Source organism: Cnephaeus nilssonii (genome assembly GCF_951640355.1).
Source record: "Cnephaeus nilssonii genome assembly, chromosome: 19".
Taxonomy (NCBI): domain Eukaryota; kingdom Metazoa; phylum Chordata; class Mammalia; order Chiroptera; family Vespertilionidae; genus Cnephaeus; species Cnephaeus nilssonii.
The window spans coordinates 17,032,705-17,047,517 of NC_137090.1; the positions used below are offsets into that span (position 1 = coordinate 17,032,705).

General features: G+C 36.8%; 1 protein-coding gene across 4 annotated transcripts in view; it reads right to left on the reverse strand.

The window, feature by feature from the left end:
• Positions 1-14,813, reverse strand: part of CEP112 (centrosomal protein 112) — a 310,297-nt gene that overhangs the window by 117,037 nt on the left and 178,447 nt on the right. For all 4 annotated transcript variants that reach the window (XM_079798269.1, XM_079798270.1, XM_079798271.1 and 1 more), the window contains one exon: positions 6,884-7,114. In XM_079798269.1, the coding sequence (XP_079654395.1) occupies positions 6,884-7,114 (231 nt within the window). The remainder of the gene's footprint in view (positions 1-6,883; positions 7,115-14,813) is intronic.

The window sequence follows — 14,813 nt, forward strand, 5'->3', positions numbered from 1 at the left end:
CTAGAGAGCTGGGCAACCTCACTTTGTTGTCAGCAATAGCACTTGGTAAGTTTCTAAGCAAGGGAGGGCAATGCCATTAGCTTACAATCTACCTTGTCCAGAAAGCTATGCCTAATTCTACCCCTCCCCACATACTTCCAGACACCGTCCTGGGTGTTTCCCAGGGCATGAGGTCCAGATCAAGACAATGACTCTAATTTCAGCTCAATGCAATCAGTTTCGTTTGTTCCATTATCCCCGACCATCAACATAAGCCTCTTTGAGGGTAGGGGCTGTTTTCACATTGCCAGTGCTGACTCCAGCCCAGCAATGAGACTAGATTTTTAGAAAGATCCCTGTCTCAGGAGCACAGAGGGGTCTCAGTCTTACCTTCTCTCTGAGGCCAGATGGTCCTGTGTCCCTCAGGGGCCTCAGGCTACCAGCCTGCCGTGTTTCGAGGTCATTACTATTTTCTCCTCTCGTTCTCATCAGACCTGGGGTTTGGCTTTCCGTGTGAGAGGAGTAGTCTAAAGTCAGCGGGGTCCACATGCCCGCTGGCCCCCATTAAGGTGGCAGAAGCAAGGATGAGAGCCCCTGAGCTGGCTGCAGCCAGCGAGACCTGCTTCTCTGGGATGCTGGTAAGGGCTCAGCCTCCCTGCCCTGATAGAAAAGTGCCTGGGGCCAGGGGGGTAGGATATTTGAGGCCCCTCCAAACCTCAAGTAGGGGTAAGCAGGGGCAAATGACATCACAATCACGCTGCTCAGTTTCTGATGTCAGCCAATGCACATCCTTTTCTCTGCATCTCTGATCTTCCAGGGACAGAAAAGGAGAGACAGGTTGAAGATGCTCTAGGGCTCAGGGTCAGGACAACAATATAACTAGATAGTGACTTTTGTACATTCCTGTTTAGTTTACAAAGTGGTTAAAATATAGAACATTTAGAAGAGACTGAACAATACAGTGTAAAAGTCACATATAATCCCATCCCACAGGGAAATGAAGTAGTGGATTTTCATATACCCCCGTGTCGGAGCTTCTCCGTGGCTTACTTTTTCGGATGTCAAAACCCATCCGAAAGCCAAGTTGGCTCCAACTTTAAAATATATCCAGAACCTGACCACCTCCACTGGTGCCATTCTGGTCGATGCCACTGGCATCTCTCACTGGGATCCCTGCAATGCCCTTCCTGGGCCTCCTCCATTGTTCTCACACAACTAGAAAGAGAATGATCTTCTCAGCTTAAGTCAGATCGTACCACTCCTTGGTATAAAACTTGGTGCACACCCAAACTTTTCCAAGTTGTCATTTGTGCATGTTTTTACTATTGTCAATTAATTTATTTTTATGTTCAGAGGTATTGTTATAGGCCATTATATCAAGCTGTGGCGTAGACACCCAGAGGAAAAGGACATTTGAAGTTTTGTGCGGAATATTGTAAAATTATACTGGATATTGTTTGTCAATCAATTTTTATAAATCTAAACTCTTTGAGGACAACATTTAATTTAAAATGTTAAGGATACAAAATTTTATATTTTTAGCAAAGGGAAAAGATCCAAGTAAAAAGAACAGAATTGAGATTAAAAATCCATTTAAAGCCAAAATGACAATGTCTTCATATTAATCCTTTAATTATAAATGTCAAAGGTTTAGCAGTTTCCATGACCTTTGCTGTGAATACTTATGCCATGTGGGGCTTTCCTTACATTGGAAAGATGCTGAGTTGTTGCTCAAAGCCTTCCAACGACTTCAGGCTGGCAGAGCCCCAGTACAGCCCTTCGATGCCATTCAAATTACAGACTGGGAACCCAAGCCGTAAATGCTATGTCAGTTTCATAAGAGCCTTTTACTTAATAAAGCACAGGATAGAAAATGTTTCATATATTCAGGTTTTTAAATATCAAATTGGGAGGCTCAACACTACTACTTATAATAAAGAACTCGCAAAGGATTACACTAAATGCGAAGTAATTTTTGTGTGTATCATAAAATGATAAAATTAAAAGGCAAATACCAAGAAAATATTTGCCACAAAGATAAGACTTTTATTCTAAATATAATATGAGTTTATAGAAAGGTGATGAGGAAAACATTAGGACACCAACAGAAGAGAGACTGACCAAGAATGGGAACTGGCAACTTCAGAAAATGAAATGTGAATAACAAATGTTATAAATGTTCAACTTCACTCTTAAAAATAAAGGAATACCTCAATCAATTATGCTACATTAATAAAATGGAATGTCATGAAACAATGAAAACTATATTTTCAAAGAATTTTAAATGACATTGAAATATTCTTAGCATAACTTTTAAAAAAGTAAAAGATACAACAGTTTAGTTATTATGATCTCGGTTAACACAGCTATTTTACATTCATGTCAAATAATTACTACCCGTTTTCTCTGGGAGATGGTAGTAACAAAAGACTTTTACAGTCTTCCATATTTTCTAAAATATCTTCTATTTCAAGAAAATTTATTTTTAAAATAGCTGAATAGATTTCTTACACAATGGCACATTTTAAATACCAACGTTTTCATCAGTCTTCTGAAAACTACCCACTACCATCACTTAGTACTGTACTTTAATTTTTCAAAGGTTCATATTTTATGGATCTTGTTTTGATTTGGTTGGAAAAGATTTGAAAAGACTAGGAAAGCAGCGTTAGTGATGCAAATGTCAATCATTTATTCTCTGGGATTCCCTATTTCAAGAATTTCTACCTTGGGGAGGTATTTCATGTTTCTCTTACCTCAGAGCTAGGGAACATATCTTCTAGGGCTAAATCACCACTGGCAGAAGCTACAGAGGACCTGGGCTTCTTGTATGACTTCTGTTCCCTGTTCAACTCAAGAGCACTCCATCCTTGCAGGCTTACACTACCAGGCCACCATGTGCCAAGCTTTCTAGACACCAGCAGGTCAGAAATGAATGAGATAGACAAGGTCCTGCTAATGCAGCTTATGTTCCAATGGGATAAACAGAAAATAAATATGTGAAACAATTAAAAGATTACTTCAGATAGTGAGATGAGCCTTGAAGACAATGGGGAAAGGTAAGATGGTAGAAGTAGGCAAGACTTGAGATACAGAGGTCAGGGAAGGACACTCTGAGAAGTGAAGACTGATGAGGAGGAGGGTGGGTGGCCATGGAAAATCATGGAGAAGAACATTCTAGGCAGAGGGGTGGCAGGTGCAAAGACCTGGAGGCAGGAGAGAGCAAGGTGGGTCCAGAAACAAACCAATGTCTTCTGTGGCGGGATCCTTGTAGCCAAGGGGAGAGGGTCAACCTGAGCTGGTAATTTCATTCACACCCGCATCTCAGATCAATTATCCATGGTTCTTTCATTAAGCTCTTCCTCTCCATCAGTTCTTTCTCCTGTATTTCAAGACATTTTCAGCCTAAAATGATATTCTCCTTCACTCCTACTGCTTTTTGGGTCTCCACCTCCCTTTTAATATCAGATTTTCCAAGAAAACAATAGAGTATTCATGAATCCCTACTTCCTCCCTACTCTCTCACTTATCTTTTGCAACCGTGTTTCTGTCCACACTATCATTTTCAGTGCTTTGTCCAAGATCATCAATGACTTCTCAGTTTCAAATCCTGTGACCTTTCCTCCACCCTTATCCCTCCTGATTTTCTGTCACATTCTTGACAATACTCCTTTCTAAATATTCTCTTCCTTTATTTCCATGAAAACACATTCTTCTCATATTCCTCTTACCTTGATGACCCTTCCTTGACTATTTCCTCCCAGACTCTTAACTGAAGCTCTTTCTTCACCACTGTTTTCTATTTCCCTCCTGAACAGGCCCTCTTTGTAGGTGACTCCTACAGAGAGGGTTTTCTGGTCCTGCCTTCTGCTATGATTCCCCACAAATGTTCCTTCAATAGCAAATGAACCTCACAGCTAGGTATAGAGACAGCACTTCCAGCTCAACAGGTCCATAACTGAACTCATCTTTTCTTCCTGAAACCAGAAAGTTCTCCTACATTACCAGTTGATTAAGGGTTGATTTATACTTAACCGTTCTAATCAATGCCATCTCTGAGATGCTTCTCAGCATGTCTTCTCATCCTCACTGCTGTATGTTCACTACCTTCGTACATCTCTAATGTGTCCTCAGGGACCTCTAGCCTAAATTAATCCAGTCCCCACCAACTACTTCCTGCTGTGACAGCTTGCCAACACTGACTGATTTTCCTAATAATCACTTGGCCATTGACACTTCATTTCCTCAAAATCTTCAGTAGCTTCACACTGTTTCCACAGTGAAGCCAAAGGCTTATCACAGCTTTGGAGACTTGCAATGATTCCTAGCTGTCTCTTAGCCTGATCACAACCACTCTGCTTGACTAAGCTCTATGACACGTGCACAGTTCTGTTTGCTCCTACTGTTGTTCCTTTGGCTTAGAATGCCATCTTGCATATCTACTTATGTTTAGTTCAAGTGACATCTCTTCCAGTTAACCTTCCCTGATTGCCCTGACAGAAAAGAATTCTCCCCCAATCCATACTCTACCTCGCATTGCAATTGTGTGTGTATGTGTCTTGCAGTTGCTGCTTTTAGAATCTACTTGAAGACAGTGCCACTTTTTCCTTTTTCTGTGTGTCCCCACAGTGCTTGGGATAATGCCTTTCTGGGATATAGAAAATCTTCCAGAAATATTTGCCCAATTGAATTACCCAGGGTTTCTAATACTATGCTTTTGTTATCAATTAGTAATACATATAAACGTATACTTGAAAAATTTTATCGATTAAAAAAACATTTAAAATGTGAATATACAATACAGAAAAATCAAGGCCTAAATTGTATGTTTTTTAAGAAATATATTTTTATTGATTTCAGAGAGGAGGGAGGAAGGAGAGAGAGAGAAACATCAATGATGATAGAGAATAATTGACTGGCTGCCTTCTGCATGCCCTACACTGGGGATCAAGCCCGAAACCAGGGCGTGTGCTTTGACTGGGAATCAAGCCCTGATCTCCTGGTCCATATGCCGATGCTCAACCACTGAGCCCCACCAGCAGGGCTAAATTGTATGTTTTATGAGTCTGGCTTTGGTATGTCCAAATTTCTTAAATTGAGCTACACTGGTATCTGTGCCATTCAAGACCATTTACTTAGAATTATTTTGAACTGATGGCAGATATGACTGAAGTCAAGGAGAGGTGTGTGTAAGAATTTCCAGAAAGGTCCCTGCAACATCACTTGCACTCTCCATTAGTCCTTTTATTTGCTATTGTCAGAGGACTAAAGCTATTCCACATAAGGAAATATCCCTACTTCCTGAAACTGTATATTTTAGCATTAAAATACTATCATTTTGTACTGCTTTGATGGAATTATCACTAACATCCTCACTCAGATATATAAAAGGCATCTCAACTGGAACACATTCCAAATGGCCCAACCTGTCGTTCTTGCAGTCTTCCTCCCGTCAGCGAAGGGTCATTCCTGTGTCCACTGGCTCTAGCCAGTCACCTTGGAAACATTCTTAACTGCTCTCTCTCTCCCTCTGTTTCCACCTCCCCTTCCCTACATCTGAACCAACAAGAAATATGGCCAGATGTACCTTCAGAACATTACCCAAATCTGATCAGTTTTTACCACCTTCACTGCTACTGCCTGAGGCCCAAGCCTCTATCATCTCTTGTCTAAATTCTTGCAATAGCTTTTAAACTAGTCTCCCTACTTCCTTCTTTGCCCTCAATTCAGTCTATTCTCAGCATCAGCAGGCAGAGAGATCCTTTCAAATGTGAATCAAATGTCACACCTCTGCTCAAAACCTGTCAAGCCTCCTCTACTCACGGAGAGTCAAAGCAAAGGCCTTTCAAAGGCCGAGACACACCTACAGGACCTTGTCCACCTCTGAGGTTTTTTCCTTAACCTCATCTCCTCCTCCATCCTTCTCCACCTCCACTTTGCCCTCCTCCTCCATCATCATTTCCAGCCACGGTGGCCTCCTTGCTGTTCCTCCAAGAAGCCAGGCTCCCTCCCATCTCTTTAGAGACATTTTCCTATATATTTCTTGGCTCAGAGCTATGCTGCCAAGGGCAAAGCTGGATGAAATCTGACTCTCAGATAAAATTAGCTACTACAAAGTAGTACCTTGGGTTCTTGCTCCATGTAACAATGGAGTAGTGCCTACCATGGTGTTGTATACGCTATGAAGGTTTAAAATTATTTAAAGACAAAGAAGAGAGGAAAATTAAACAGAATTAGAAGATTCTTCAACTACACTTTTCAAGTTCTTTATCCCAAGGTATAGATTGGTCTTAAGAAACTCAAGGGACGATTTACATTTGTTATGCTTAGAACAATTCACATTTACTACTCAATTAAAAGATTTACACTTTTCCAAAACATCAAAAGAAAGAATATTTGAGATTGTTCCTGGAAGATAAGTCAACCCAAATATGTCAATATTATATTGACATTTATTTCAAAAATATGTAATTTTAAAGCTTTTCCCAATCTGAAATATCAATCTGGGAAAATATGCCATCTATATGTTACACTTGTAAAAACTGTAACATTTATAATTTTTAGACAATCTAGAAAATTAGTCTCAAGAAAATTCAGGGCTACAGCCCCAGTATTCCTAACCAGTATAATATTTGACAATATTACAACATTGTTTTATCACAGTGTGTATTTAATTGATACAGAATGGGATATTCTATGCAATTACTTCAAAGAAAGTCAACAAAAAAGATTAGGAAACTCCCTATATTATTTTAGTGGTGCTTAGACATACAAAAAGAGACTTAAATTGCTCATTTGAACAATGTGAAGAGTAATTCTCTGTCCCCCACTTTCCAGAGATGAAATGTGAGGGTGGCAGCCATGGGTTTCACTTGTCTATAAAATGTTGAGGTAGATAGCTTACCTTTTCCAGCGTCATCTCTGTCTCAGCTGCATGAGTCTTTCTCAGCTCTATTTTCATCTTCTCTGATTCAGCCTTCAGTTTGCTGACAGTAGCCTCATGGTCCCTGGCAGCCCTTTGCTTCTCCTCTTCACGGAGAAGACCGAGCTCTACCAGCTGCTGCTTCCGCTGAGTGTTCACACTAATCAGCTCTTCTCTCAGCTTGTGAACTTGGGCCTCCATGTCAGCAATAACCTTGTTGTGAAAAATGAAAAAATGGGCAGAGGCTATGAATAGGAAAGTCATAAAAGTCAAGCAGTTCGGCAGGCCAGACATTCTGAGAGGCCCTCATGATATGAAATAACTAGGTTCCATATAAATATAATTTTTTCTCTTTCTCTGCTCATAGAAAGAGAAATATCCAAAGGGAAAAACGAAACAAAACAAAAATCACACACACGTACAACTACACGTGCCAAAAACAAGAAGAGCAGTGAGCATAGTCAGAAGGCAAGGTATCTGAGGGCAAATGCCCTTATTTGCATTGCACCTTCAGGAGGAAGGAATATGGGGCTGAACATGATGCCATGGATTAAGTCAGAGAGCCCGTAATAGGCTAAAGTGGTTCCAGCTCAGTAGTGTTATCAATGCCCACCTGAAGCTAAAACAAATGCCCTTCTCAGAAAAGCTCCTGCAGTTGAATATCTCCAAGTTTCCCATAAATTAAGATAAACCAAAAATGAGATCATATTAAAAAATTACTAAACCCAGAAGAAAACCACTACTGATAAGAGTTAACACAAACAGATTCCCCTGGCCAGCACTTCAGATATCGGAATTATCAGAAAAAGCATATAAAATAAACATGTATTAAATATTTTAAGAAACAAAGGATGGAATCATAAAAGAATAAACCAGGAGAGATTAAGCAAAAATGACCAGATTTGAGAAAGACCCAAACACAATTTCCAGCAAAGAAATTTTGTATAAAAGGTAGAATAAACGAGTTAAGTTTCAACATTACAAAAGCAAGACGTGGTGAAACAGATGGTTATAAACCATCCATAATGCAACACAGTAATATCAGAAGATAAAAATTATGAGATGTTGAAAGTTATGAAAGGTAAAATAAGAAGATCTACTACATGTCTAGAGTTCCAGAAGGAGAGAAGACAGAGAGAAGATATAAAACTATAGCGACTGAGAATTTTCCAGGACTGAGGAGAAGCAAAAATCCACAGAAATAGTGAGAATAATTATCAAGCAGACAATATAACTTATCAAATCCTGAAGGATTGAGCCAACCAAAGAAAATATGTAGCCCTAACATGTTATGTGCTTTCAAAAGTCTAATTTTTAATAAAGTAGGCAACCACTTTAAGACATTGGTAATATAAAACAATTTCTGGTAAGACTGTCAAAAACAAGAAAGAAAGCACAAATTAATATTAGGGATAAAAATAAACTTATGGTAGTATTATCTAGAAAAGTAATATAATGACAAAGTAAAATAAATTAAAATAAAATTTTAATATTAAATTTTGAAAAGGGCATACTATGAATCCTTCATAGCTTAAAAAGATAATACAACCATACCATAGAAATATTATGCCAATAATTGAAGAACCTAAGTGAATAGATCCCTATGAAAATATAAAATGTCAAAAGAAGTAGAACAACCTAACAAATTGAAGAAATTGAAAAAATAGTTTAAAATATTCCCACAAAGTAAACATTAAACTCAAATAATTTTACAGGTGAGTTCTAAAAAAGATCTCCCAAGAGACAGATAATTCTAGTTTTTACAAACTTTTCCAAAGAATGGAGAAAGATAAATACACTTTCAGGCTATTTCAGAAGTTATAATATTGAAACTGGAGGATGACAAATACAAAGAGAAATAAAAATTATAGGTCAACTCACTCATGACACAGACATAAATTAGCAAACCAATCCAATAAAGTATAAAAATATATAATCATCAAGTTGCAAAGAATGTAAGGGTAGCTTACCATTTATTGAAATCTATAAATGCCAATAAATATTGAATTTAAATGAAAAGAAAAATCTCTAAGCTATAAAAATCTACTAAAACTGACTAGAAAAAAATGGAAAATATGAGTCATCCTATAACCATTAGAAACATTTAAATAGTAGTCAAAAATATTTCCAGAAGTGAAATATCAAGGCCAGATGGTTTTATTGGCCAGTTCCACCAAGTATTTAAGAAACTAATAACTCACTCTGATACTAATTCTTTCAGAGAATAGAAAAAGGATTATTCAGCAACTCAATTTATGAGGCCAGCATAACATCAATTAAAAAACATCTTCAAAAAAGAAAAATCTTTGGTCAACCTCAACAATTATTAGCAAATTGAATCCAGTGATAATACATCATGAAAGAATTGGAAAAGACATAATATTGGTGTAATGTTAGAAAATAACCTATAATATGATTTGCTCCATTAAAGTATTAAAAGAAAAAAAGCCTTATGATTATCTCAATACACAAAAAATCACTTGATAAAATTCCAAGACAAAAACTCCTAGCAAAATAGGGAATAGAAGAGACCATTCTTAACCACATAAAAGGTAGTTAGCAAAATCTCAGCATTTTTTATTCATTCTTTATTGTGAAGTTTTAAATAGCCCTTTTAAAATCAGGAAGAAGAAAAGAATACTTACTACCACTACTTAAATGCATAACTCTATGACCAAAAATACAAAAGCAAAACTGTTTTTTTATCATGGATGTTAGGATTGTCTATAGAGAAAATGCAAAATGTATGTATAAATTACTCAAAATAATAAAGGAGTTAAAAGGGGGTCTGAATAAAAGATTAATGTTAAAAAATGATTTGTAACTTTTACACACTAGTTTTTTTTTACAAAAAGTTATCAAACACCATTTACAACTATAATAATATAGGATTCTCAGAAATGTCTACCAAAAGATGTACAGTACTCTATAAGCCTTTTAGAAAGATACTAAAGAAGACCTAATAACTGAGAGATGTATCAGGGTGTTGGAAAGTCTCAATTTATCAGTTCTTCCCAAAATGACTGACAGCATCAATCAATGCATGTTCAATTAAAATTTCAACAAGAGCTTGACAAGCCAAATCTAAAGTGTACAGGGATGAACATAGTACCATGAGACTCCTAAAGGAGGAGAGACAGGTGGCATGACATTCCATACCACATATTAGAACCTAAAATTAACACAGTGTAATAGTGATTTTCAGCCTTTTTCATCTCATGGCACACATAAATTAATTACTAAAAATCTGCAGCACATCAAAAAATACTATATCAGTTGCTGACCTGACCAAAAATAGGTGTAATTTGGATTGATTTACAAAAAATAATAATAGTAATTACCTACCCTGTATGCTCCAATGTGATTTTTTTAAAAATCAAGTACCTATAACATCTGTGGTACCCAGAATTGACCAATCAGATTCAACCTTATTATGCAATGTGACCAATAAGATGCAACACTATTATATGACATAGATAGATAGATAGATAGATAGATAGATAGATAGATAGATATAGATAGATAGATATAGATATAGATGGTTCAAGACAGGGCATTCACACAAGGCGGCTATTGTTGTGTTTCCCTTAGATTGTCATTTTTTTTATTTGACAATCTAAGGGAAAAGAGGTCAGCGCCCCTGATTACATAGTCAGAAATTGTATGTTTTAAAAATTCTTACGACACACCAGTTGAAAATCGCTGTCATAGAGAATAGAAAAACTTGACTAATGGAAGGTAATGGAGAGGCTAGAAACTGGCTCACATTGGACAGAGCTGGCATCACAGTGTAGTGGGTAAATGATGAACCAGTCTACAAATTGTGCCAAGACAGTAAATTATTCATATGAAAAAAATGAAATCAGATCCCTACCTTATACAATAGACAAAATTCCATTCTCTCCATTCATAGGCATATACCCAAGGGAAATAGGACATATCTCTGCATATGTGGGGATAGTGAGCCAATGATATCAATAGATTAAGGACAATAGTTTCCTCTGGGACAGGGACACCAGGAGTATGGGAAAGGAAGGACCTATAGGTAGAGGCAATGGTTTTAACAATGTTCTCATTCTTCACTTGGTGGTCATTTCATGATGTTCACTTTGTTTGTATGCCTTAGTGCTTAAATATTATTTAACATACATTACTTGTATCAGACACAACATAAAAAAATTTAAAAGATGATGCAAAGGTTTTATGCCCAGGTGGCAGGAATAATCACTTAAATTTTAAAACAATAAGTATTTTTAACATAGTTTTTCTATTTATTATGAAAATACAACCATCTTATGATATTTTTTCCCTTTTTTATATGGATATTTCATAGGGGACCCTCAATTTGAATTATGTCTTTGAATACCACATTGCTTCATTATTCTTTCTTTACTTTTGATGATCATGTAAAAAAGTTAATTTAAAATAATATATTTTCTTTGGAACAAATTAATAGTTCTAGAATGTATTTGACTAATTTATAGTTAATATCACAGGTAATAGAATTTCCACTTATTGTAACCTCCCATTGGAACTCTAGCAAAAAAGAGAGTTTCACCTTGTAACAAAACACTGCTTTTGTCTCCCAAAGAAAAAAAGTATGAGAAATAGTGACAGATGATTAATATGTTACTAACAAATTAAATATAATACTTAAACACAAATCAGCTCTGTTCTGAAGCAGGACAACTGGTGTGTATTGAACACCATGGCCTGGGCAGTGTAGGACCAGAGACTATGAATACGCAGGACTGAAAAACCAAAATGGTACAAAGGCAGGGTCAGAAGTGTTGAATTCAGGCAGGTCTGAGGCATCTGTCCACCTTCCCATCTATTGCCTCATCAAATCACTTAAGGAGGCAAATGGTGAGTACCTCCAAGGGAATTCTTTTTCTTTTTTTAAAAATATATTTTTATTGATTTTAGAGAGGAAGAGAGAGAAACATCAATGATGAGAGAGAATCATTGATCGGCTGCCCCCTACACGCCCCCCACTGGGGATCGAGCCCGCAACCCAGGCATGTGCCCTTGGCTGGAATCGAACCTGGGACCCTTTAGTCCGCAGGCTAACACTCTATCCACTGAGCCACACCGGCTAGGGCTCCAAGGGAATTCTTGCTTTGACATAGGTCTCAGGTCTTTCAAGACTTTTGGGCCTTGGGTAGGTAGTTCATATCTCTAGTCAGCTTTGTCAGTCATTGGTTTTCTGTCCATCTGTGTATCTGTCCACCTTCCCATCTATTGCCTCATCAAATCACTTAAGGAGGCAAATGTCCCATGTATATTAATGAAGCTTCCATGTCCATTTCTGAAGAGGTGTGTCCTCATGTATCCATGAGGTTTAGCAAGAGGAAGAATCCTCAGAGGAAATTGTTTGGAATTATATTTCAAGAGAAGCAGTCCAAGCTCCTGCCCTCCTCCTCACTGGAAATTCCCTTCCACAGTGGGAGGGTAAGGAACCTAAGAGCAGGAGCCCTGACGCCTCTCCTGCCTTCCTTCCATGTCCTGGCTTGGTCACATGGGTTAGAATTAGGAAGAGTACGGAAGTGGAGAGTCTCTGGTCAGATATTATCACTGCTTCCCATAGGCTTTAAGAGCAAGATGGCACTGAATTCAAACACACCTGTTTCTTATAAATGAATTACGGTTAAGTGCAGAGCGCAAGGGTTGAGGTATGTCTGCTAATCTCTGCCAGGTATAGATAGTGAAGGGCAGTAAAACACTGTCTTTTTTGTTTGTTTGTTTTATGTTGTTTTTTTGTTTTGTTTTGTTTTGTTAATCCTCACCTGAGGATATTCCTCCACTGATTTTTAGGGAGAGTATAAAAGAGTGGGGAAGTCAGAGAGAAACATTGATGTGAGAGAAACACAAAGACTGGCTGCCTCCTACACAAGCCCCAACCAGGGCCCAGGCTGGGGAGGAGCCTGCAACCAAGGCACATGCCCTTGACTTGAATCGAACTTGGGACCCTTTGGTCCACAGGCCAACACTCTATCCACTGAGCCAAACCAGCTAGGGTAACACTGTCTTCATCTTTATCATTTCAGGGAAGTGATACTTAAACACCACAGGAATGAAAACCTCACAGACAGGAAAAGGATTGAAGAAATGATCATCTGATTTCTTGGTTGGTTACATCATGTAGAAAAGGTCAGAGTATTTCTATACTCACCCCTGCAGTTAAGGGACCTCCCTATGTATTTATTTCACCTTTTATTCACTTGGTTCTGTCATTTTGCCTCATACAGGGCATTTGTCCACATAGTTTGTATATAAGTGAGATTAACTCAGTGTAAGTATCATGTATAGCAAGAAATGAATGTATTGAGAAGGGCAAGTGGCTGCATATCCATGTATAATGCTTTAATCTTTCTTTGAAGATTTTGAAAATATTCCAGGACCATAAAACAATTTAAGGTCATTATTATAAACCCCAATTATCATTTTGAAGTAATATAAATGTATAAGGTTTAAGTGATTGGAATTAATCTGTGGTGACCAGATAAATAGCCTATAAGTAATTTTGGAGAAAAATAATCCTTGCTATCTGCTATTTACTTTTATGGAACATAAACATTTATATTCTCCTTACCTCATTTTTTTGTTTTAGATTCTAAGTAGGAGATAATATATAACTTAGCTTTATTTACTGCCACATGTTATATTTTCTATTTTAATTGTTTATGTAAACATCCAAAATTTGTCCTCAGTTGTAGTTCCCCAAAACTTCCCTGAGACCTTTGCAAAGGGAAAGTATTGGGAGGTGACTGCCAGTGTTGACAGCAGTCAGCTTATGATGGAAAAGGGCAAACCAACCTATGGCTGGTTTTTAAATAATTTTGAGGGAGAAAATCCCTGATGATTAAGGTTTGAAGTTACCGATTTTTGTTAGTTTTTATATATACCAATCTAAGAATATGGTACATTTGCTATTAGTTTATATTATTATATATGTTTAGCCTTGACTATTAAGTTAAAAATTAAAGATAAAAGATATTCTTTGTTATATTTGGTTGTTGATCACTCTTTATGTCAAAGTTATTTTTGAAGCAAAATTTAGACTCTTATTCTTCTAGAACTTTCACTCCACTGAAATAAAATGTCTCATTTTATTTTTTTAATGAAAGGAAAACCTTGAATGAAATGAAAATTTTTGAGATTTTATTAAATATATAGAATTGATGTAAAAGTGGATATTCAGATTTCTAGGAAGGACAGCATATATATTAAAAAGCTAATTGCAGACTATATTAGGGAAATACTGTTGGAGAAATAAAAAATAATATTTTGAAAAGGTTTAATATATCAATTTAATTTATAGAGATTAAATTATGTCATGTACAAAACTGTATCTCTTACATAGATCTTACATTTATTATAAATTAAAAACTGAAATTCATCTACATAGTTTAAATAAAAAGTATTTTTGCTGTATAATTATATCCTATAACATACTATATACCTTTTAACATATTTTATCAATTAATGATTTCAAATTAAGCCAAGTACTATCATTTTATATGGGATAATATTTTGCTGCATTTTAAAATAAAAATTTATATCTTTATGGTATTTTTATAGGGCTAACGCTTTTAAAGTGTGTACCCGTATGCCACGGGAAAGACGGGCAGTTGATGCAAGTAGAAGAGACTCATACGGGATGCAAGTCAAGTCCCATAAAAGTCCAGGAGGAAACCAGGTCTTCAGAGTCTTAGGGCAGCACGTTCTATTTTTAACTTGCTGCATCTAAGCTGCAAACAGAACTTTCTTGACTCCTAATTCCCGTGTTCTATCCAATAGAAAGTATTTTTTAAAACCCCTTAAATGACTGAGAGGTATTTATATGTTGTTGTCTTTTTATTGATTTTTTTTTTAAGAGAGAGAGAGAGGAAAGGAGAGGGATAGTGAGAAA